This window comes from Anolis sagrei, chromosome 1 (assembly GCF_037176765.1).
Source record: "Anolis sagrei isolate rAnoSag1 chromosome 1, rAnoSag1.mat, whole genome shotgun sequence".
NCBI lineage: Eukaryota > Metazoa > Chordata > Lepidosauria > Squamata > Dactyloidae > Anolis > Anolis sagrei.
Window position 1 is genome coordinate 20570850 of NC_090021.1, and position 26617 is coordinate 20597466.

A 26617-nucleotide genomic window follows, 5' to 3' on the forward strand; every position below is an offset into this window, starting at 1 on the left:
ATACATATATTAGAAACCAACACTTTCTCATTACTTTATTTTCTAGATCACCAGACTGGGCCACAGCAATGCGTGGCAGGGTACGGCTAGTATTTAATAATTATTTATATGAAAAAAGCACAATGGAGGATCTCACAGCAACACCAGAGGCACTCTAAGTGGCCAGCTTCTGGTCAAAGGAAATCTAGTATAACTCCAAGTTTTTAACTCTGTGTTTTTGTTGTGGTTCACCCAGATGAACCTGAGGGGTTTGGGGGTTCAGGGTCTGATGGTTCTGTAGGTGAGCAAGCAGAGGGAGTTTTAGAGCAAGATGGTTCTGCAGCTGAAGGCAAAACTAACAAAGTGTTGTGGTTCAGCCAGATGAAAATGAGGAGTTTGGGGGTTCAGGGCCTGATGGTTCTGTAGGTGAGAAAACAGAGGGGGTTTTAGAGCAAGATGTTTCTGTAGATGAGGGAATGAATGGAGGGGGTTTTGGAGCAAGATGCTCTTGCTGAGACAAAGTGTGAAGGTGAAACTGTTTTGGGAGCCAACAGGCAGGGAAGGGAGGATAATATTAGCTCATCCGAGGAAGCAGCTGGCTTAGACAGAGATACCAGGCTGCTTCTGAGTGGGCAGAGATTCTGGTGCAGGAAAGCCCATGAGAAAGAGAGGCAGAAACAGACCTCTCAAGGTCAAAGGAATGTGTTCATGTTTTGCAGTCCTTAAATTAGGGAGAGAACTGTTAGGATTTTAGATCAAGCAACGTCGCTACTGGAGTGAGGAACTCCTGCCTCGTTCCTGGTTCATGCCTTTGTTCAAAACACAAGATTTATGATCAAGTTTTGCTCCTTGTTTTATGGATTTACCTTTGGATTCATGCCCATGTTGTGCTCCTTGTTTCCTGGATCAATGTTCATGTTTTAACCATTGTTTTCTGGATTTACCTATTGTCTTTGGGACTTGCTTCCTTTATTAACTCTTGGATTTTTATCCTATTTGCTTAAGGTGTCGATTGATATGTGTTTTATCTGGTTTCTTGGTGAGTGCTGTGAGCAAGGTGAACTCCTGCTGAAGTGTAAAAAAATACATTATAACTGTACCTGCAATTTGCTTCTGACATGATAAATAAATAAAAATACATGAAAATAAAAACAGGTGTCACTATCTTAGCCACTCGCATGGACAATTCTGAATTTCAGAGTATTCCAGATAAGGGATGCTCAACCTGTAATAACCATATACTTCTGGAAGGAAATTTGATTTTTTTAAAAAGGTCATAAACACTACTTTGAGATGTCATTTTAGATATGAGTGGGTGGATGGATGAACTGTATGTAGGTTAGTTTTGGCAGGGCAATAGCACAGGAATGTTATACACAATGCAGACTGAAATGATTATGCAAAATAAGGGAACCCAAATTTGCATTTTGGGGGGTGGGGGATATTTCTCATCTACTATAGATAAAATAATATCAGGGATATTTTGCAATGGATTCTTTTGACGGAGTGATTTCTGGATGGTTCCCAATTCAAAACTCACCCAGTGACACAGAGTAGTAGCTTAGCTAGGACTTCACTCTTAATCAACGATGGAAGAGTAAGCCTAGTGAAGTGTTTTCCAACCTGGGGTCAGGACCCCAGGGGGGGTCGCAAGGGGGTGTCAGAGGGGTCACCAAAGACCATCAGAAAACACAGTACTTTCTGTTGGTCATGGGAGTTCTGTGTGGGAGGTTTGGCCCAATTCTATCATTGGTGAGGTTCAAAATACTCTTTGATTGCAAGTGAACTATAAATCCCAGCAGCTGCAACTACCAAATGTCATGGTCTATTTTCCCCCAAACTCCACCAGTGTTCACATTTGGGCATATTGAGTATTTGTGCCAAGTTTGGTCCAGATCCATCATTGTTTGAGTCCACAGTGCTCTCTGGATGTAGGTGAACTACAACTCAAGGTCAACGTCTACCAAACCCTTCCAGTATTTTCCGTTGGTCATGGAAGTTCTGTGTGCCAAGTTTGGTTCAATTCCATCGTTGGTGGGGTTCAGAATACTCTTTGATTATAGGTGAACTATAAATCCCAACAGCTACAACTACCAAATGTCAAGATCTATTTTCCCCCAAGCTCCACCAGTGTTCATATTTGGGCATATTGAGTATTCATGCCAAGTTTGGTGCAGATCCATCAAGGTCAATGTCTACCAAACTCTTCCAGAATTTTCTGATGGTAATGGGAGTTTGGTTCAATTCCATCATTAGTGGAGTTCAGAATGCTCTTTGATTGTAGATTAACTATAAATCCCAGCAAGTTCAACAAAATCAATTCCCACTCCCCAAACCCCACCAGTATTCAAATTTGGACGTATCGGGTATTTGTGCCAAATTTGGTCCAGTGAATGAAAATACATCCTGCATATCAGATATTTACATTACAATTCATAATAGTAGCAAACTTGCAGTTGTGAAGTAGCAATAAAAATAATGTTATGGTTGGGGGGTCACCACAACATACAAGTATTAAGAGGTCACAGTATTAGGAAGGTTGAGTCAATCCACTGGCCTAGTCGGAGATCGTCATAAGATGGGTCTATGTCAGGCATGGGCAAACTTGGGCCCACCAGGTGTGTTGGACTTCAACTCCCACAATTCCTAGCAGCCAGTAGCTGTTAGGAATTGTAGGAGTTGAAATCCAAAACATTTGGAGGGACGAAGTTTGCCCATGCCTGACATAGACCCATCTTATGACGATCTATATTAAATTCCAGAATAGGAACAAGGAAACACAACGAGAGAGACCAAGAGAAAGAGAGAAGAAGCAAAAAAGGACCCCTACAAAGTAAGAACCAGTCAACAAACCCGCTGCAGCTCTTTCAGGACCTGTTCGTCGACCCCTTCTTCCATGAAGACATCCCGGACTCCTTCGATCACGTCATCCATAACCGATTTGTAGAATTTAGGCTACATATCAATTGAAGAGAAAAGGTTAAGACCAGACCTTGGCAAACTTGGGCCCTCCAGGTGTTTTGGACTTCAACTCCCACAATTCCTAACAGCCTACCGGCTGTTAGGAATTGTGGGAGTTGAAGTCCAAAACACCTGGAGGGCTCAAGTTTGCTCAGGCCTGGTTAAGATCATTGTGCATTTGCAACATCTGGTACAGGAAAATTAATTCCACCATGGGGCCAAATTGACACTATTTAAGACAAGTGACCCACAAAACATCTATCTATCTATCTATCTATCTATATATATATATATATATATATATATATATAAATGCTCTGTTCATTTTGAGTGACATCACAACTCAAAATCTGCTGGACGGATTGCCACCAAATTTGTCCACAAAACACCTACTAACCCAAGGAGTGACAATCACTCAAAAAATTGATTTTGTCATTTGGGAGTTGTAGTTGCTGGGATTCATAGTTCACCTACAATCAAAGAACATTCTGAACCCCACCAATGGTGGAATTGGTGGCACACAGGACTCCCATGACCAAAAGAAAACACTAGAAGGGTTTGGTGGGAATTGATTTTGAGTTTGGGAGTTATAGTTCACCTACATCCAGAGTGCACTGTGGACTCAGACAATGAAGGATCTAGACCAAACTTGGCACAAATACCCAATATGCCCAAATATGAACACAGATGGAGTTTAGGGGAAATAGACCTTGACATTTGGGAGTTGTAGTTACTGGGATTTATAGTTCACCTACAATCAAAGAGCATTCTGAACTCCACCAATGATGGAATTGAGCCAAACTTGGCACACTGGACTCCCATGACCAAAAGAAAACACTAGAAGGGTTTGGTGGGCATTGACTTTGAGTTTGGGAGTTATAGTTCTCCTACATACAGAGAGCTCTGTGGACTCAAACAATGAAAGATCTAGACCAAACTTGGCACAAATACCCCATATGCCCAAATATGAACACAGATGGAGTTTAGGGGAAATAGATCTTGACATTTGGGAGTTTATAGTTCACCAACAATCAAAGTGCATTCTCAACCCCACCAACAATAGAATTGGACCAAACTTCCCACACAGAACCCCATGATTAACAGGACAAGAAAACATAATCAAAGCCCCCCTGACAAAGATCCATCCAGCCATAGATATAGATAGATAGATATGATTCACATATACATATATATGTATATAAAAGGTATAGTATCATAGATTTGAAAGGTATACCTAAAGGACAATTATATGTTCCCTGTTCCAGAGCAGGCAAACCAGACAACCTCCACACCAACACTGAGAAAGAAACAGAAAGAAATACTGTTTACCCACAAAGCATAAAGAAATAACAGATATTATTAACCAACACTCTCTCATTACTTTATTTTCCAGATCACCAGACTGGGCCACAGCAACACATGTCAGGGGACGACTAGTTCCATATAAATAATGGAAACATTCCAACAAATCCCCAGGTCTGGGTGTTAAGCAAAGCCTATTTGCATATTTGATAACACCAACTAATTAAAAGGATGCACTAAATTAAACAACACAAATACACCAAGCTAGCAGGCTGAAACAGGGAACCTCTGGAACAAAAAGCCTTATGCATTTTCTTTTCAGGTTGTTTTCAAATGGAATATGGTCAGTTTGCAACTCCCATCATCAGCAACTGGGAGGAATGCTGAGAAAAGTTGGATAACGGAGGATTAATCAGGACTGTCCCTGCAAAATTTGGAGAGCATGCATTTAAGAAAGCTGCATTTGGACCACCCCAAATTCTTGCCATGCTAGGAAATGTGACTTTTTTGACTACAACTCCCAGAACTCCAAGTCAGCGGAAAGATCATAGGCAGTATAGTCCACACACACATACACACAGAATACAACATCTGAACCCTATTTCCAATAGCTGTGCTTATACAAACTATTATCTATCAAAGTGTTTCTCAACCTGGGGGTTGGGGCCCCTGGGGGGTCATGAAGAGGTCACCAAAGACCATCAGAAAACACAGTATTTTCTGTTGATTCTGGCGGTTCTGTGTGGGAAGTATGGCTCAATTCTATCATTGGTGGGTTTCAGAATTCTCTTTGGTTGTACGTGAACTATAAATCCCAGCAACTACAACTCCCAAATTCAAGGTCTATTTTCCTGAAACATCATTAGTGTTCACATTTCGGCATATTGAGTATTTGTGCCAAGTTTGGTCCAGATCCATCATTGTTTGAGTTCACAGTGCTCTCTGGATGTAGGTGAACTACAACTCCAGAACTCAAGGTCAATGCCACCAAACCCTTCCAGTATTTTCTGTTGGCCCAATTCTATCATTGGTGGGTTTCAGAACGCTCTTTGGTTGTAGGTGAACTATAAATCCAAGCAACTACAGCTCCCAAATTCAAGGTCTACTTTCCTCAAACATCATTAGTGTTCACATTTCGGCATATTGAGTAAAACCCAGCAACTACAACTCCCAAATGATGAAATCCATATGTTTTGAGTGATGGTCACTCCTTGGGGTACTAGGTGTATTGTGTCCAAAATTGGTGGCAATTCATCCAGTGGTTTTTGAGATATGTTAATCCCACAAACGAACATTACATTTTTATTTATATAGACTAGCCGTCCCCTGCCACGCGTTGCTGTGGCCCACATGGGGGTTCTGTGTTGGCCCAATTCTATCGTTGGTGGGGTTAAGAATGTTCTGTGATTTGTAGGTGAACTATAAATTCCAGCAACTACAACTCCCACATGTCATGATCTATTTTCCCAAAATTCCACCAGTGTTCACATTTCGGCATATTGAGTATTTGTGCCAAGTTTGGTCCAGATCCATCATTAGTTTAAATCCATAGTGCTCTCTGGATGTAGGTGAACTACAACTCCAAAACTCAAGGTCAATGCCCACCAAACCCTTCCAGTATTTTCTGTTGGTCGTGGGAGTTCTGTGTGCGAAGTTGGGTTCAGTTCCATCGCTGGTGGAGTTCAGAATGCTCTTTGATTGTAGGTGAACTATAAATCCCAACAACTACAACTCCCAAATGACAAAATCAATCCCCCCCAATCCCACCAGTACTCATATTTGGTTGTATCAGGTATCTGTGCCAAATTTGGTCCAGTATATGACAATACACCCTGTATATCAGATATTTATATTATGATTCATAACAGGAGCAAAATTACAATATGAAGTAGCAAAGAAAATAATTTTATGGTTGGGGGTCACCACAACATGAGGAACTGTATTAAGGGGTCGCAGCATTGGGAAAGTTGAGAAATACTGCTCTAAGTACTTAGTTTGTTTACGTGTTTGGATGAGTTAAAAATGTGCCAAAGCAACTTCACAGATTAAATTAGTAAAGGAATAAAATTGGCCACAAAACCTCGTCATTCAGAGAAAGCGAGAGCTAGTTAGTTCCTCCTCGCCACACCATGCCTTAATCAAAGGTTGTTTCGTTAATTAAAGACAATCAGCGGAGACCTCTCCCATCTGTATCAATGCAACGCAAATTAAAAGCCTATCAAATTCCACCACCGCTCCATCTGCCAAGGCAGTCCAACAAATTGTAAGTGTGTGATTGCGTTTAGGGTAAATCCCATAAGAGAAAATACTAGAGGAAATGATTTTTAATTATTTATCTCTAGGTTACTCCATAAACGTTAAATACCCTAAAATCACCAGATCCCTCCTGGGATGCATCTACACTGCAGAATTATTGCAGATTGACAACACATTAACTTCAATGGTTTGTCGCTATGATAATCTGGGAGCTGTAGTTTGCACTCTTTGGCAGAGAAGGCAAAAGACTGGGTTGTTGCAGGTTTTTTCGGGCTATATGGCCATGTTCTAGAGGCATTCTCTCCTGACGTTTCGCCTGCATCTATGGAAAGCCCTACCGGCTGTTAGGAATTGTGGGAGTTGGAGTCCAAAACACCTGGAGGGCCAAAGTTTGGCAGTAGACTGTTAGGAATGGTGGGAGTTGGAGTCCAAAACACCTGGAGGGCCAAAGTTTGCCGATAAGCTGTTAAGACTGGTGGGAGTTGGAGTCCAGACACCTGGAGGGCCGAACTTTGCTAGTAGGCTGTTAGGAATGGTGGGAGTTGGAGTCCAAAACACTTAGAGGGCCAAAGTTTGGCGGTAGGCTGTTAGGAATTGTGGTAGTTGGAGTCCAAAACACCTGGAGGGCCAAAGTTTGCTACTAGGCTGTTAGGAATTGTGGGAATTGGAGTCCAGACACCTAGAGGGCCGAAGTTTGCTAGTAGGCTGTTAGGAATGGTGAGTTGGAGTCCAAAACACCTGGAGGGCCAAAGTTTGGCGGTAGACTGTTAGGAATGGTGGGAGTTGGGAGTCCAAAACACCTGGAGGGCCAAAGTTTGCCTGTAGGCTGTTAAGAACGGTGGGAGTTGGAGTCCAAAACACCTGGAGGGCCAAAGTTTGGCGGTAGGCTGTTAGGAATGGTGGGAATTGGAGTCCAAAACACCTAGAGGGGATATTCTATACCAAGCATGGGCAAACTTTGGCCCTCCAGGTGTTTTGGACTCCAACTCCCATCATTCCTAACAGCCTACCGGCTGTTAGGAATGATGGGAGTTGGAGTCCAAAACACCTGGAGGGCCAAAGTTTGCCCAGGGCTGGTATATACTATATCCCTCTCTGCCAAAGAGTGCTGGGGCCTCTCCAAACCCTACCCTTCCATAGCCTTGAGCCATGGCAGTTCAAGTGGTATCAAACTGCACTAACTCTACAGTGTAGATGCACCCTTAAATGAGTTTACTCCTCCAGGGAGGGCTGCTGGGGCCCCTAGGTGACCTCAAATAGGCTGAGACACCCCCTGCCCTTCCTCCCCATGGCTTGGTCCCCTTGGTTTCCCAGCCTTACCATGGGGTTGACATGAGCCATGGCTTCTTCTCTGCCCCGCTTGTCCGCTTCTGGCTCCATCGAGGGCTTGCGCCTCCGCGGCTGCCTAACGCCCGCCTGTTCTCGCGCGCCCCCTGCAGGCCGGCGCCGCAACTGCTTCCAACCCCTTCATTCCAATCCCCAAAGGAAGAGGATAATGCAGGCAGACTACTAGGCAGAGTAGGTAGAAAATACTCCCAGTTGCTGCTCAGTTGCAGCTGTTAGAAAAGCAGAGTGTGCATCCACATTTAATGCAGGTTGAGCACCACTTTATTATTATTATTATTATTATCATTATTATTGTTATGATGTGTTTTTAACTGCTTGTTTTTAATAGTTTCATGCTGAAATCCATTTTTTACAAAGTGTAGGCCTGAAATTGCACATTGTGTTGTTTGTATCATTGTTAGGCACTGCTGGAAAGGCACAGGTGCATCCACACTGTAGGCTTTAATACAGGTTGAGCACCATTTTATTATAATAATTATTATTATCATTATTATTGTTATGATGTGTTTTTAATTGCTTGTTTTTAATAGTTTCATGCTGAATTCCATTTTTTTACAAAGTGTAGGCTTGAAATTGTACATTGTGTTGTTTGTATCATTGTTAGCATTGCAATGCAACCTGAGCCCTGCTACATGCACAATGGAGGACCTTCTCACAGCAACACCAGAAGCACTCCAAGTGGCCAGCTACTAAGGACATTTAATCAACTACCAAGCTTGCAAACTTTTTGTTTTGTATGTTTGTTTGGTTGTTAAAAAATGCAATACAACTGCTTGGTTTGCTCCTGACACGATAAATAAATAAATCATTGTTCGCCACTGCTGGAAAGGGACAGGGTGCATCTACACTGTAGGCTTTAATACAGGTTGGGCACCACTTTATTATTATTATTATTATTATTACTGTTTTAATTTGCATGCTTTTAATAGTTTCATGTTGAATTCCATTTTTTACAAAGTGTAGGCTTGAAATTGCACATTGTGTTGTTTGTATCATTGTTAGGCACTGCTGGAAAGGCACAGGTGCATCCACACTGTAGGCTTTAATGCAGGTTGAGCACCACCTTATAATAATAATTATTATTGTTATGACGTGTTTTTAACTGCTTGATTTTAATAGTTTCATGCTGAATTCCATTTTTTTTAACAAAGTGTAGGCTTGAAATTGCACATTGTGTTGTTTGTATCATTGTTAGCATTGCAATGCAACCTGAGCCCTGCCGCATGCACAATGGAGGACCTTCTCACAGCAACACCAGAGGCACTCCAAGTGGCCAGATACTGGTCAAAGGACATTTAATCAACTACCAAGCTTGCAAACTTTGTGTTTTCTATGTTTGTTTGTTTGTTAAAATTGCAATACTACTGCTTGGTTTGCTCCTGACACAATAAATAAATAAATCATTGTATTGTCGAAGGCTTTCATGGCTGGAATCACTAGGTTCTTGTGGGTTTTTTCGGGCTATAGAGCCATGTTCTAGAGGCATTTCTCCTGACGTTTCGCCTGCATCTATGGCAAGCATCCTCAGAGGTAATGAGGTCTGACCTCACTACCTCTGAGGATGCTTGCCATAGATGCAGGCGAAACGTCAGGAGAAATGCCTCTAGAACATGGCTCTATAGCCCGAAAAAACCCACAAGAACCTAAATAAATCATTGTTAACCACTGCTGGAAAGGGACAGGGTGCATCTACACTGTAGACTTTTATGCAGGTTGTGCACCACTTTGTTGTTGTTGTTGTTATTGTGTGTTTTTAACTGCCTTCTTTTAATAGTTTCATGCTGAATTCAATTTTTACAAAGTGTAGGCTTGAAAATTGCACATTGTGTTTGTAGCATTGTTATCAACTGCTGGAAAGGCACAGAGTACATCTGTTTTTTCTTCTCTTCTTCCTTTTTCCTTCCTTTCCCCTTTTTCTTTCTCTTCTGCTCTTCTGCTGTCTCTCTTTTCTTCCTTCTCTCTTTCCTTCTTTCCTTCCCTCCCTCTTTCTCTACATCTTCCCCCCTTCCTTCTCTCTCTCTTTCCTTCCTTCTTTCCCTTTTTTCTTTCCTTCTCTCCTTCCTTCTCTAACTTTCCTTCCTTCCCCCTTTTTCTTTCCCTCCCTCTTTTCCTCCTTCCTTCCTTCTCTAACTTTCCTTCCTTCCCCCTTTTTCTTTCCCTCCCTCTTTCTCTCCTTCCTTCCTTCTCTACCTCTTTCCTTCCTTCCTTCTCTCTTTGCTTCCATGCTTCCTTCTTCCTTTTCTTCTTTCTTTCCCTCTCTCTTTCTTTTATTTCTTTTCTCCCCTTCCCTCCCTCTTTCTTCCCTTTTTTCAGTATTGTCATTTAGCTTTTTGTCATTTAGCTTTTGAGGGCTTTTTAAGTCCCTTCTGCTGTGTTTTTCAGTGTATTTATGAGTGAAGGACAAAAATTGGCCTGTTAGGTGTGTTGTGTCCAAATTTGGTGTCAATTCCCCCAGTGTTTTTTGAATTTTGTTAATCCCACAAACGAACATTACAATTTTATTTATATAGATAATTACAATTATAGGTTTGAAATTGTACATTATTTTTAGAATCGCAAGCCAATTTGAGTCTCTTAAGAGAGGAAAACGAGATAGAAATAATTATTAATATATTTATATAACAATCAAAAAAATAAACAATACTTATAATTATATATATTTATAAATAATTATCAATATTATTAAATTTATATAAAATATAAATATAAATTATTAGTAGTAGTAGTATTCATATCCCAATTCTCTTTAGAAAAAACTCAAAGTGGCTGACAATACTTAAAGAAGTTGTTGTTGTTGTTGTTGTTACCGTAGGCTGCCAGTTACCTAACACCCATTGGGATTGATAGATGCCGGATAACTACAATTCCCAAAAATCTTGGGTCAACCCTCCCAAAACTCCCCCAGGATTCTCATTTGTGTGAATTCTATGTAATGTAACTATATGAACATAATGTTGTATGTAAACTTCTGGTTTGTAAGGGAATTCTTTTATTCACCTCTACCTTCTACCTTTTATTTTTCAATAATTGGTTTGGGTAGGGGGGCACCAAAATACTGTTTGCTTATACTTGAAATAGGGCCAGCCCTGCCTAAGATCGCCAACTTTCTTGCTTTCTTTAACCTGTCTCTGGTGCTAGTTCTTGTACACCTTTTAAAACTCCTCACCCAGGAGTTATGCAGGTGAAGCTGTGTGTCGTTGACTTCTTTCGATCCTATCAACCCAAGCCTCACCTGCTAAGCTCCTCGCGCGTCTTCTTAATATTAAAGGCACAGTAGGAGCATCACTAAAGAGTCCACAATTACCCTATGAACAAATCCAGCCAAACCCTTATCTCTCACCTCCAGTGAGCATGACATTTTAAATTGGGGATTAAATTAAAAGAATGGGGGATTTTAAAAAAGTACTCATGGCAAGGTTGTGACCTGTTGTCAAAGAAAGTGAACCTCTGCCCTTGGAAGGGTAATGTTATTTCATCACATGGCATGTTATTTCGTCTGTCGGCCCTTCCAGACAGGCCCTATATCCCAGGATCTGATCCCAGATTTTCTGCTTTAAAGTGGATTATATGAGTCTGCATGGCCAAATCTATATAAATAAAAATGTAATGTTCGTTTGTGGGATTAACAGAACGCAAAGACCACTGGACGAATTGATACCAAATTTGGATACATGGCACCTAACAACCCAATGTATGTCCTTCACTCCAAAAAATCGATTTTGTCATTTGAGAGTTGTAGTTGCTGGGATTTATAGTTCACCTACAATCAAAGAGCATTCTGAGACCCACCAATGATGGAATTGAACCAAACTTGGCACACAGTTTTCCCATGACCAACAGAAAATACTGGAAGGGTTTGGTGGGCATTGACCTTGGGTTTGGGAGTTGTAGTTCGCCTACATCTAGAGAGCTCTGTGGACTCAAACAATGATGGATCTGGATCAAATGTCTGCTTTGAACTGGGTTATCTGAGTCCAGACTGTCATACAACCTAGTTCAATGTGGATCATATACAGGTGTGTGGAAGGGACCTAAAGAAAGACACAGGGCACCCAAAGGAGTACAAATGAAATCTATATAAATAAAAATGTAATGTTCGTTTGTGGGATTAACAGAACTCAAAAATTGACACCAAATTTGGACACAAGACAGCTAACAACCCCATGTATGTTCTTCACTCAAAAAATTGATTTTGTCATTTGGGAGTTGTAGTTGCTGGGATTTATAGATCACCTACAATCAAAGAGCATTCTGAACTCCAGCAACGATGGAATTGAACCAAACTTGGCACACAGACCTCCCATGACCAACAGAAAATACTGAAAGGGTTTGGTGGGCAGTGTCCTTTGGTTTTGGAGTTGTAGTTCACCTACATCCAGAGAGCACAGCATGATAGATCTGGACCAAACTTGGCATGAATATTCCATATGCCCAAATGTGAACACTGGTGGAGTTTGGGGAAAATAGAATCTTGACATTTGGGAGTTGTAGTTCCTGGGATTTGTAGTTCACCTATTATCACCGAGCATTCTGAACCCCTTCAATGATAGAATTGGGCGAAACCTCCCACACAGAATCCCCCATGACCACCAGAGTGGGCCACAGCAACGCGTGGCAGGAGACGGCTAGTAATCTATATAAATAAAAATGTCATGTTTGTTTGTGGGATTAACAGAACTCAAAGACCACTGGACGAATTGACACCAAATTTGGACACAGTACACCTATCAGGCCAACAAATGACCATCACTCAAAAAAAAAACACACACACACACCAAAAAATGAAGTGGTAAGGACTTCAAAACACAAAAAAGCAAAAAGATGTTATAGCACATGCACAAAAGTGACTGCCATGGAAGGAAGGAAGGAAAGACAGACATAGGGAAGGCTGGAGAGAAGGGTAGAAGGAGGGAAATAGGGAAGGAAGGAGGGACAGAAGGAAGGAAGGAAAGTAAGAGGTAGAGAAGGAAGAAGGAACAGAAAAAGGGGAGAGGAAGGAAAGAGGTAGAGAAGGAAAGAACCAGACTGAGGCCACAGCAAAGCGTGGCTGGGAACAGCTAGTCTATATAAATAAAAATGTAATGTTTGTTTGTGGGATGCACATAACCCAAAAACCCCTGGGCGAACTGACACCAAATTTGGATGCAATACACCTATCAGGCCAATGAGTAACCATCACTCATAAAAGCACTGAAAAACACAGCGGAAGAGACTTAAAAAACCAGAAAACAAAAAAATACATCACAATGCATATACAAAACCACATACTGTATATACTCGAGTATAAGACTAGTTTTTCAGCCCCCTTTTTAGGCTGAAAAAGCTCCCTTCAGCTTATACGCAAGTCAAGGTTATTTATCATTTTATTCTGCTATTAGTGTTATTTTTATTTCATGTATTACTTTACTTTCTTTATTATTATTACATTTACAGTATTTTACCCTATTATTATTATTATTATTATTATTATTACATTTGTTATATACTTAATTATTATTGCAATTATTATTTTGCTCTATTATTACTGTTATTATTGCATTTCCATTATTTTACTTTATTGTTATTATTATTATTACATTTATTATTTTATTCTCTTTATTATTGTTGGAAGGATGTGTAAGTATATTTACATCAAAGAAGGTTAGAATAATGATATAATCAGAGTTGGGCAGTCTTATCTCAAATTACAGTTTTATGTAAATATTCAAAAACATTTCACCTCCTGGTGCCTCAATTAATGTAATTTTATTGGTATCTATTTTTATTTTGAAATTTACCTGTATTATTTATTTACTTACTTCATTTATATACCGCTTTTCTCAGCCCTCAGGCGGCTCAAAGCAGTTAACAACAGCAACATTCAGTGCAAAATATCATAAAACGATTATGGGACAGTTAAAACAATAGCATCATCAACAATTAAACATCAATATAACAATCATTAGCGTCTCATCAGTAAAATCAGAATCCAATCTCATCATCCATTAATCCGTGTTCCTATATTCATTACACTGCTTAATCGAACAGCCAGGTCTTCACTTTCCTCCGAAACTCCAATAGGGATGGGGCCAATCTGATATCTATAGGAAGGGCGTTCCACAGCCGAGGGGCCACCACTGAGAAGGCCCTCTTTCCTGTTCCCACCAGGCGTGCCTGTGATGCAGGCAGGACTGAGAGCAGGACCTCCCAGATGATCTTAATGTCCTAGTTGGTTCATAGGAGGAGATGCGTACCTGTAGCAGTGTAAGCATTTCCCACTCTCGGCTTATACTCAAATCAATATACTCTGTCCGAATGGATCTCCCTTTACGTCCCACCCCGGAGTCTAAGATCTTCTGGGGAGGCCCTGCTCTCGACCCCGCCTCTATCACAAGTGAGGTTGGCGGGGACGAGGAGCAGGGCCTTCTCGGTGGTGGCCCCCTGCCTGTGGAATTCTCTCCCCGGGGAAATTAGATCAGCGACATCACTCCTTTCCTTCAGAAAAAAAAATGAAAACATGGATTTGGGACCAGGCATTCGGACAATCGGGCAGATAAAGAAAGGACCTTGAGAATGGCCAGGAAATGACTAATGGAATGGAATTTGGAACTCTGATAGACGAACGCTGAGCATGTGAATAGTTTTTATATGATGTGAAGTATATTGATTGTTTTAACTGTGATAATTGTTTTTAACTATGGTTTTGTACATTATGTGTAAATTTGTATAGGCATCAAATTGTGCCTTTTGTAAGCCGCCCTGAGTCCCCCCTCAGGGGTTGAGAAGGGCGGGGTAAAAGTACCCAAAATAAATAAAAAATAAATATGTTTTCCCAGTTTTTTGTGGTAAAATTGGGTGCCTCGGCTTATATTTGGGTCGGCTTATACTCGAGTATATACGGGTACAGGCATGTAGCCAGGGGGGGGGCTCGGGGGGCTTCAGCCCCCCCCCCCCGAAATTCTCATGGTGGTTCGCGAAAAGGCCTTACTGGTGCATTATTTAAACTGTTATGTTTATTAATATCATGATTTGATCACCATTCTCAATATATCCCATATGTATGGGGGTATTGGGGTAATGATACAAAAGGTTTGCTAGGCTAGACCCTCTTTCACTCAGACTCAGCCCCCCCCCCCGAAATTCAGCCCCCCTCCCGCGAAACCCCCCCTGAAAATTTTTTAGCCCCCCCCCGAAACGAAATCCTGGCTACGGGCCTGTACGGGTATATATACGCAAACACACATATGTACACATATACACAAATATATGCACACACACTAAAAACATCTACACAGACTGGGCCACAGCAACGTGTGGCAGGGGACGGCTAGTGTGTGTATGTGTGTAGTTACACTTTAAAAAATGTTCATGTGCTGACTTACAAACAAATTCAACTTAAGAACAAACCTACAGAGCCTATCTTGTTCGTAACTTGGGGTCTGTTTGATATCAATTTCTTCCATTTTATTTTGAAACAGCTTAAAATCAAGTTAGAACATTGCTCCGTCCAGGTTTACTTACACTGAGTGGTAGCAACTTGCCAGCATTTTAATCAGGGCCTGGGTCCCTCCAAAGACATGCAGGCCTTCTCAAAATGCCTATTTTGCACCTTTGGCATGGAATCTCCCTGATGCAGCCAGCAAGACATGAAACATTGATAGCATTAATCCGTTTGAGGGGGAAAACAATAAACACAGGACTGATAAAGCCCAGTCAATCAATACTAAATAAATAAAGGAGAGTTAAAACAGTAGCTTAAAAGGTCAGAATATTGCAGAAATCTAAAAAAGAGAGAGAAAGTTAAATGTCTGGGGACAGTTTTTAAAGTCTTCATCTGGTTCCAAAGAAAACACATTAATTGCTGCAGACCGCAATTTGGAACTGTTTCATAAATTGGCTTTAGTGGGTGGCAGTGATGTGAATCCAGGCTCTTGAAGACGCCAATGAAGAAACTTTACAGGGCTGAATTACCTGGAGATAGGAGCTCCTCGCATAGTTGGCCAGCCCACAATAATAATGCTAGCAGGAATGGGATCTGTATGGTTCAAGGATATGAATCATGTCATTCTCCAGATACTGTTGAATTGCAGATGCCAGCATTTCATGCTAATAGCTATGTTGTATAGATCTTCTGGGATTTGCAATCCAACAACATCTGGAAATTCTTCTGCAGAGCTGATACAAAAGAGCTGAAGTTTCCTTCCAGATTTGCTGAAATACAATTCCTGTTCAGCTTGTTCACTAGAGGACTAATGGGAGATGATGTCCCACCTTGGAGTTTAAGATCTGGGGAAGCCCTGCTCTTGGCCCCGCCTCTATCACAAGTGAGGCTGGTGGGGACGAGAGACAGGGCCTTCTCAGTGGTGGCCGCTCGCCTGTGGAATTCACAGGGGAAATTAGGTCATCAACATCCCTCCTCTCCTTCAGAAGGAAGCTGAAAACATGGATATGGGACCAGGCCTTTGGGTAATCTGGCAGACTGATAAGGTAATGACGACCAGAATTTGGAAAGGACTATGGTAATGCTGAATGGACTTACGGATTTTAGAACTCGGCGAACGTTGGCCACTAGATTGGCTTTTTAGTTGTTATTGTATTAATTGATTGTTTTTAACTATTGTGGCTATTTGCTGTTATGTATTTTATCTGTTGAATTGTTGGCATCGAATTGTGCCGGTTGTAAGCCTCCCTGAGTCCCCCCTTGGGGGTTGAGAAGGGCGGGGTAGAAGTGCCCAAAATAAATAAATAAATAAATAAGATGTCCCGCAACGAGGAATCTATACCATATGAGAAGTGGCTTAGAGAGTTGGCCTGCTGTGGTGCAATGGGTTAAACCCTTGTGCTGCTGAACTGCTGACCTGAAGGTTGGCAGTTCAAATCTGCAGGATGGGATGAGATCCAACTGTTAGCCCTAGCTCCTGCCAACTTAGCAGTTCAAAAACGTGTAAATGTGAGTAGATCAATAGGTACCATTTCGGTGGGTAAAGGCAAAAATTCATTCCAAGCAGTCATGCCGGCCACAAAACCAGAAGGTGTTTATGAATGCAGGCTCCTCAGCTTGGAAATGGAGAAAGAACACCTCCGCCAGAGATGAGCACTGCCCCGAGCCGGAAATGAAAGGAGAAGTCTTTGCCTTTGTCTGTATATTTGTCTCATTGTATGTCATTTGTATCAACACATTGAATGTTTGCCTGTGTCTGCGTGTTGAGGTCAGATGTTTTCAGTGGAATGTGAAGGAGGCGTATCTATTGCTTGTGAAGAAGGCTCGGCGTAGCCATTAGTGATTCCTCTTTTGCCAGAGACAGACTCTGCTATGCAACTCTGCTGTATATAGCTGTAAATAAAACTAATTGTTTGATTACTTTATGGCTATGTGCTGGGACAGTTTTATTGCCTCGCCAATCATCAATAGACATGACAGACATGTTTAAGTTTAGAAGGGATATCATTGAAGGTGGAACAGGCTTGTTTTTCCTGACCTAAGAGATCAGACATCCTGAGGAGTGAGGTTGAATGGGCCTTAAGAAGCATTGCTAACAACAAGGCAGCAGGAGATGATGGGATCCCAGCTGAACTGTTTAAAATCTTAAAAGAGGATGCTGTCAAGGTGATGCATGCCATATGCCAGCAAATATGGAAAACACAAGAATGGCCATCAGACTGGAAAAAATCAACTTATATCCCCATACCAAAAAAGGGAAATGTGAAAGACTGCTCCAACTTCCGTACAGTGGCCCTTATTTCTCATGCCAGTAAGGTAATGCTCAAGATCCTGCAAGGAAGACTCCAGCAATACATGGAGCGAGAGTTGCCAGATGTTCAAGCTGGGTTTAGAAAAGGCAGAGGAACGAGAGACCAGATTGCCAATATCCGCCGGATAATGGAGAAAGGCAGGGAGTTTCAGAAAAACATCTACTTCTGCTTCATTGACTATTCTAAAGCCTTTGACTGTGTGGATCATAATAAATTGTGGCAAGTTCTTGGTGGGATGGGCATACCAAGCCACCTTGTCTCTCTCCTGAGGAATCTGTACAAGGACCAAGTAGCAACAGTCAGAACTGACCACGGAACAACAGACTGGTTCAAGATTGGGAAAGGCGTACGGCAAGGCTGCATACTCTCACCCAACCTTTTTAACTTGTATGCAGAACACATCATGTGATGTGTGGGGCTGGATGAATGCAAAGCTGGGGTGAAAATTGCTGGAAGAAACATTAACAACCTCAGATATGCAGATGACACCACTCTGATGGCCGAAAGCGAGGAGGAGCTGAGGAGCCTTCTAATCAAGGTGAAAGAAGAAAGCGCAAAAGCCGGGTTGCAGCTAAACGTCAAAAAAACCAAGATTATGGCAACAAGAATGATTGACAACTGGAAAATAGAGGGAGAAACCGTGGAGGCCGTGACAGACTTTGTATTTCTAGGTGCAAAGATTACTGCAGATGCAGACTGTGGCCAGGAAATCAGAAGACGCTTACTTCTTGGGAGGAGAGCAATGTCCAGTCTCGATAAAATAGTGAAGAGTAGAGACATCAGACTGGCAACAAAGATCCGCCTAGTCAAAGCCATGGTATTCCCTGTAGTAACCTACGGATGTGAGAGCTGGACCTTAGGGAAGGCTGAGCGAAGGAAGATCGATGCTTTTGAGCTGTGGTGTTGGAGGAAAGTGCTGAGAGTGCCTTGGACTGCGAGAAGATCCAACCAGTCCATCCTCCAGGAAATAAAGCCCGGCTGTTCACTGGAGGGAAAGATACTAGAGACAAAGTTGAAGTACTTTGGCCACATCATGAGGAGACAGGAAAGCCTAGAGAAGACAATTATGCTGGGGAAAGTGGAAGGCAAAAGGAAGAGGGGCCGACCAAGGGCAAGATGGATGGATGGCATCCTTGAAGTGACTGGACTGACCTTGAGGGAGCTGGGGGTGGTAACGGCCGACAGGGAACTCTGGCGTAGGCTGGTCCATGAGGTCACGAAGAGTCGGAGACGACTGAACGAATGAACAACAACAAGAGATCACAAAGGAGCCCCCGGTGGCGCAGTGGGTTAAACCGCGGAGCTGCTGAACTTGCTGATCAAAAAGTTGCAGGTTCGAATCCAGGGAGCAGCGTGAGCTCCCTCTGTTAGGCCCAGCTTCTGCCAACCTAGCAGATCAAAAACATGCAAATGTGACTAGATCAATAGGTACCGCTCTGGCGGGAAGGTAATGGTGCTCCATGCAGTCATGCTGACCACATGACCTTGGAGGCGTCTATGGACAACACCGGCTCTTCGTCTTAGAAATGGAGATGAGCACCAACCCACAGAGTCGGACACGAGTGGACTTAATGTCAGGGGAAAACCTTTACTACTACCTACCTAAGAGATCGCAAACGGAGCAATGCATTCAAACTGCAGGAAAAGAGATTTCATCTAAACATTCGGGAGAAATTCTTGGCTGCTAGTGCACTTCAACAGTGGAATAGGCTGCTTCTGAGTGTGGAGTTGTGCTTCCGTTGGTTGAGTCTATCCATCTGGAATGTGTTTTTTTCCCCTATTGACTTCTTTCTTGCTAAGCATTACAGTATTTTCTGATGAGTCCTGTCTTTTGGTGGTATGTCCAAAATACAGGAGTCTCAGTGAGTTAGTTACTTGATTTCTAGGGAGAATTCAGGCTTGACTTGCTCTAGGACAGTGTTTCTCAACCTGGGGGTTGGGACCCCTGGGGGTCGTGAAGGGGTGTCAGAGGGGTCACCAAAAACCATAAAAAAGCACAGTATTTTCTGTTGGACATGTGGGTTCTGTTTGGGAAGTTTGGCCCAATTCTATCATTGGTGGGGTTCAGAATGCTCTTTGTAGGTGAACTATAAATCCCAGCAACTACAACTCCCCAATGTCAAAGTCTAATTTCCCCAAACTCTATCACTGTTCACAATTGGGCGTATTGAGTATCCATGCCAAGTTTGGCCCCGATCCATCATTGTTTGAGTCTTCAGTGCTCTCTGGATTTAGGTGAACTACAACTCCAAAACTCAAGGTCAATGCCCACCAAGCCCTTACAGTATTTTCTGTTGGCCATGGGAGTTCTGTGTGCCAAGTTTGTTTCAATTCCATTGTTGGTTGAGTTCAGAATGCTCTTTGATTGTAGATGAACTATAAATCCCAGCAACTACAACTCCCAAATGACAAAATCAATCCCCTCCAAACCCCACCAGTATTCAGATTTGGGCATATTGGATATTTGTGCCAAATTTGGTCCAGGGAATGAAAATACATCCTGCATATCAGATATTATTACGATTCATAACAGTAGCAAAATTGAATTTATGAAGTAGCAACGAAAGTAATGTTATGGTTGGGGGTCACCACAATGTGAGGAACTGTATTAAGGTGTCGCGGTATTAGGAAGGTTGAGAAACACTGCTCTAGGACCCATCTATCCGTTCTAATTCTGCAATTCCCTTATTCTGGGGAACGGAACAGCATTTTGATCTGTAGCAGCAGGGCTGTTGTTACAGTCTGAGTAGGAATGGAAATGTTTGCACTAAACTCCTGCACTACCGGGGCTCATTAGCAAGAAGCAATCAGCCATTATTTTTGTTTTGTTTTTTGCTTTTTTTAAAAAAAGAATATTGCCATTACTTCATCTGGCACCTCACCATAGCATTTCCCCCATGCTGGGGCTGTGTGAAGCTGCTAAAGTCATTGCGGCAACTGTCGGTGCAATAGCACCATCTGCCCGTTGCAATAGGAAACACACATCTCCCATCTAAAGCTTGCATTCAGTTGTTGACGTAAACTGAATCACACAGCCTTTAAAAAGAAGAAAATTTAATGGGGGTCCAAAAAAAAAACAACAACCCTCCTGACAGTCCTATAATTTTATAGTCACTCAGGCTAACACCTTCTCGTACTGCAAGGCAACGGCATCCATAATCACATAGGGAGCCGAAATCTCACAAATGAGACAAAGAGGAAAGGTAATTTTCTTCTAAAGCATTTCTGCGTTTCAACCACATTTGCTTAATGACACTGTCAACAAGCCGAATTCCATAGCACTGGCTTATTCATCTTATGCACACTTTATATCAATAGATGAATCTCCTCTGAAACGCTTGCAGATCCCTAGGATTCATTCTATGGGTGCCAATTGGGGTGAGCAAGAAAGATGCCCACATTTCCTTCTAAACTCTGCATTCTGAAAATGTAAAACAGTGGGCCATTGGCATCTGCTGGGGTTTGGTTCTTGAACCCGCTGTGGATACCAAAATTATATACAATGGCAAAGAAGAATGAGTTCCTCATGTTTGCTGGAATTAGGGCAGTTGTTCTCAACCTTCTTAATACAATTCCTCATGTTGTGACCCCCAACCATAAAATTATTTTTGGTATTACTTCATACCTGTACTTTTGCCACTGTTAAGAACCGTAATGTAAATATCTGATATGCAGGATGTATTTTCATTCACTGGACCAAATTTGGCACAAATACCCGATATGCCCAAATTTGAATACTGGTGAGATTGGGAGGGATTGATTTTGTCATTTGGGAGTTGTAGTTGCTGAGATTTATAGTTAGCCTACAATCAGAGCATTCTGAATTCCACCAACAATGGAATTGAACCAAACTTGGCACACAGAACTCCCATGACCAACAGAAAATACTGGAAGGGTTTGGTGGGCATTGACTTTGAGTTTTGGAGTTGTAGTACATCCAGAGAGCGCTGTAGACTCAAACAATGATGGATCTGGCATGAATACTCAGTATGCCCAAATGTGAACTTTGGTGGATTTGGGGGGAAATAGACCTTGACATTTGGGAGTTGTAGTTGGTGGGATGTATAGGTCATCTGCAGTCAAAGAGCATTTTGAACTCCACCAATGATACAATTGGGCCAAACTTCCCACACAGAACCCCCCATGACCAACAGAAAATACTGTGTTTTCTTTTCTTTCTTTTTTAATTAAATTTTTATTAAGGTTTTTCATGGTATACATTAAAAATGGGGGGGGGGGGGAGAGAGAGAAAGAAAAAGAAAGGATAGCAAAAATTGGGAACCGGGAAGGGATCAGGGTCCGGCGTTGGGGAAGATAAGGGTAGGATGGGGCAGGGGTAGGTTGGCTTCCCAGTCTTCTTCTCGACGTTCTAATCTTTTCCTTCTTTTTGTTTATCTAATTGTTCTACTTGCAGCTCACCTACCTAATAACTTTTTCTTCCACTCTGTTTGTTAGAGTATTTTTTTTTAATTTTGTCCCTTTTTAATATTTCAGTAGGACATTGTTTCATCAGTGTTTTCTGAAAGTCCTCATAAAGTCTTCATACTGTTTCCAATCCGTTCTTCTTAAAGGTATTCCTGTGTAGTCTCTCAAATAGTAAGTTAATTTATCCATATCTTTCAAGTTCCAGATTTTGTTTAGCCACTCCTCTATTGTTCTTGTTTCTTGCATTTTCCATTTTCTGGTGAAAATACTGTGTTTTCCAATGGCCATTGGCAATCCCTCTGACACCTCCTCGCAACCCTCCCCCCCCCCCAGGCTCTTGACCCTCAAGTTGAGAAACGCTGGATTAGTAGGGGAACAGGACTTTCATGAAACACAAGTGAAAAACCTGCTTTTTTAATCTTTCTAGAAATTTCTAGGTTAGTCATGGGAAGACTTCAGCCCTCCGTGTGTTTTAGTTATTAGTAATTATAGAAGTTGAAGTCCAAAACACCTCGAGGGCCCAAGTTTGCCCATGCCTGCTCTAGGTCCTCCAGCATAGCTCCATTGTCAACATCTGGTAGAAACACACTGGAGGACCTAGAGATTCATTCTCTCTAGAAATCTCTAGATCTTCTAGCATTACTCCATGGTCAACTTCGAACATAAATTGATTATAGATTCTTACTGAATGAACTAGAGATCATACAGAAAACATTTTAATCAACTCCATCAATAATCAGATTTGCAAATGTCAAACTTGCAAATATGGAGGGTCAATTGTAGAATGGTTTCCCTTATATATAATGGGAACCAAAGTCAGAGCTAGGGATGACTCCTTTGTGATGCCATCAAGCATAAGTCCTTAAGCACCAACCACAGTTGAATAGACTATGGCAAGAGTCTAAAAAAGGAGTACACATACTCTTGACCTGAGATTCTGATCCTTTTTCCTGAGGTCCATCAAAGAGGGTCCAGACTCTGAAATCTAGAAGTCTTGGCCAAAGATGCAACCAATTGAACAAAATGTGAACAAAATGTGGTTGGTTTCTAAACGTTCCAGGCAAAAATGTGAGAGCATGTTGATCTGGTTCAAAACAAGTTTTTTCTTCGTTTTTTCCAAAGCCATTTTCTTCCAAGAAAAAAAATGGAAAACTATATAGACAAAAATTCTCTGAAATCTTTAATTAAGGTCTTCGTGTTATATAGTTTGAATACCATGTCATTCACACACACACACACATAATTTACTATTGGAAAAGAACATATTCTACACACTTTCCATTTTTCCAGGAAAAAAATGGCTTTGGAAACAAAATGGACAAAAAACTATGTTTTCCCCAAATTTTCTGTGTTTTTTTCAGGCTTTCCCATCTCTAGTTCAAAGTAGCAGGGTGTGCTGGGTACCAGGCTCTCAATCTGCCTATTTGACAAGTAGAAGGATTTCGCCTTCCACAACATCAGTGATGTCATCAGAAGTTATGGACTTCATACCAAACACAATTGTTCACAACCTATCATTCAAACAAACAAAGAGAGATATAAATGGGAAGAAAAATGCCATATTTTTTCCTGTTTCAAAATTAAGGGAGAAACCTCAGCCAGAAGGGCGCATCTCACCTCAAGATGAGCTCCCTCTATCAGCTCCAGCTCCTCATCCGGGGACATGAGAGAAGCCTCCCACAAGGATGATAAAATATCAAATCATCCGGGCGTCCCCTGGGCAACATCCTTGCAGACGGCCAATTCTCTCACACCAGAAGCGACTTGCAGTTTCTCAAGTTGCTCCTGACATGACAAAAAAAAATAACCTCAAGATTAGATATGGGGATTGTTTCTTCTTACATACTTGGGGAGACAGATTAAGGAACATTTGATCTAACCAGAAGACAGATGCAGAGCAGAGTGGAGAGTAAGTCCAGGCACCACAGTGACTGGGAGGGAAAGAGAAAATATATAGACTCCCTGTGAAGTCTTTTCAAGTTGCAGCATCAAACTACTACTGCCTTGAAGATTGTAGGCTTTACCTATTCAACTAAATGAATTGGAGATTTATAAACAGCCCTTTCATCTTGCCCAGAGCTGAAGGCACTCAAATGTCAGAATGCCTGGAGATTTCCCTAGAAAACCAGAGATTGAGATCCAGTATCATATATCTGTCTGAATATTATTGGACTGCGATTCCCAGCATTCTTCACCCTGGTTAGGACTGATGGGACTTGGTGTCCACCAATAGCTAGAAGTGTCATGATTCCCACTAGTGTTTTAAATAATGGTGATAATTTAGACAAACTATAACAGTGCCGTGTTGCTATTTTTGAACCATATTAATAATCTTCACTGTGCCTGATAGTTAATTATGATTTATATTTCATGTTGGGTTTCACCAAAATAACATAAACTTGACTTTTTTTGGTGATAGTTACAATCCCTTTTCAAAAACTGTTCATTATAGATAACTAATGCCCTCTTCTGTTTTAAGCAAGTATTGCTTTAGGAAAAATGGAAGAGTGGGAAAAGCTAATTTAATCCAATATAGCATTGTAAACCTTGTAGACAGATCAATGTATATATTTTAATAAGAGATCTGCATTTTTGTTAAGCAAGAAATCTAGGAATCAATGTAGTGGTGCATTGAGAATGGGAGGAGCAGAGAAAAACTTAAAAATAGCAGAAACAACTAGAAGACCAATGATTAATAAGGACAGTCCCAGCCAAGTTAGTCCAGTTGAAGAACATACATCAAAATGTCTGGATATTTTATAAAATTGATCACATTTAGATCCTAGAATGACTCCAGAAAAACCAATGTAGAGGAGCAAAAGAGTGGTACAGAGGATGAATATGGGAACATGATTAGCTGCCTTGAATTCAATTCTGGGAGAAAGGCAGGGTACACAAAAATTAAATAAGGGCTCTACTGCAAAATATTAACCTAAAAATCTGGGTCACCTTATCCACCTTATCCATGGATCAATATAAATATTGTTGCTTACCTTTTATCAAAAAAGGTACCATCCCTATCTCTTGAGTAGAGTGTAAATAGTCTTTTTTGAATGCCTGGGTAGGAAAACTCTCGGTGGAATTATGGATCATATCAAAATTCATAATTTTGGCCTTAAAACCTGCCTTTGACGTACACATGGGGTCAACTTATACATAAGTACATACAGTAAAGGTAAAGGTTTCCCTTGACATTAAGGTCTCTTCCAACTCTTTGATTGATTCTATGATTCTATGAAGTCTAGTCAAGTCTGACTCTGGGAGGTGGTGCTCATCTCCATTTCTAAGCTGAAGAGCCGGCGTTGTTCATAGACACCTCCAACGTCATGTGGCAGCTTGATTACATGGAGTGCTGATACCTTCCTGCCAGAGTGGTACCTATTGATTTACTCACATTTTCATGTTTTCAAACTGCTAGGTTGGCAGAAGCTAAGGCTAACAGTGGAAGCTCACCCTGCTCCACAAATTTGAACTGCCAGCCTTTTGGCTAGCAAGTTCCACAGCTCAGCAATTTAACTCGCTGCATCACCGTAGCCCCTATGTAGATACAGTACTATTATTGAAAACTAGGAGATGGGGAAAAAATCCGGAAATATACATAAATACACTACTTCCCAAACTTGGGTTCTCAAATGTTGGATTTTCAACTCCCACGAGTCAGTCAGCTGGCCAATAATATTCGGCATGTTGGGCAGAAGAGATTCTCAAGATAGGATTCTGAAAGCCTGGAAGTCACAAGTTGGGAATCACTGCCTGCATGATTTATCTGTATACAGTACATTACAGTAATCCTGTCTAGATACTAGTTGAGCATGAATGACAGTGACTAGACCTTAGGTCATTTTCCTCTCATATGATATGCACTGCTGATGCACACATCGATCTCTGCTGCTTCTTCGGACCACCTGGAATAATCGCAAGGATTGCCATTAATCCAGTGTTAAGTGCCTCAATCCCACATCTGCATGTTTCTCTTGGAAGGTTCATGGAGCTGTTTTGTTTTGTTTTTTTAAAATCATGTTGTGTGTATCAATCACTCAGGCTATTTATCTGTATCTACAGTATATTGTCTACTCATAATCCTGAATTTAAATACTGACGCCTGTCAGTATCATACAGCATACTGTGCAACAATAAACCGGAACAGAAAGATTATAGTCTTTAAATAAGTCTGAATGAAAACATGCAATCATGCAATCACAGATGTCAATGACAGGCATTCGTTGTGCCAGCTTTGTCAATCAGCAGACAGTAAGTGGTGAGCAATCACTGCGTCAACAAATAATGGTGGATGAGGTTTTGATAAACTCAGACTGAAGGAAAGCCAACTTCGGGAAACACAAGTCTATACATTTCAGATGAAAGATGAAGAAAGTTCCACATTTCTGGCTTGATCCAAAAGTGATGATACAGGAGGATGGTCAGTGTATAATCCCGCTTGGACCGTCCCCTCTCTCTTAGCATATATCTACAGAATAGTTATAATGCTGTTACCATTCTAGCTGTTATGGCTCCATCCTACATCATGAGATCTATAATTTGGTGAGGTCCTTTTAATTTTCTGCTAGAGCAGTGGTTCTCAACCTGTGGGTCCCCAGGTGTTTTGGCCTACAAC

The 26617-nt window shown here is 41.4% G+C and overlaps 1 protein-coding gene across 1 annotated transcript in view; it reads right to left on the bottom strand.

Moving 5' to 3' along the window:
- Nucleotides 1–7878, bottom strand: part of GTF2A1L (general transcription factor IIA subunit 1 like) — a 34672-nt gene extending 26794 nt beyond the window's left edge. Inside the window, exons 1-2 of the mRNA XM_067463237.1 lie at nt 7819–7878; nt 2833–2934 (exon numbers count right to left, since the gene is read on the bottom strand). Coding sequence (XP_067319338.1) covers nt 2833–2934; nt 7819–7878 — 162 coding nt within the window. The remainder of the gene's footprint in view (nt 1–2832; nt 2935–7818) is intronic.
- Between the last annotated feature and the right edge of the window lie 18739 nt (nt 7879–26617).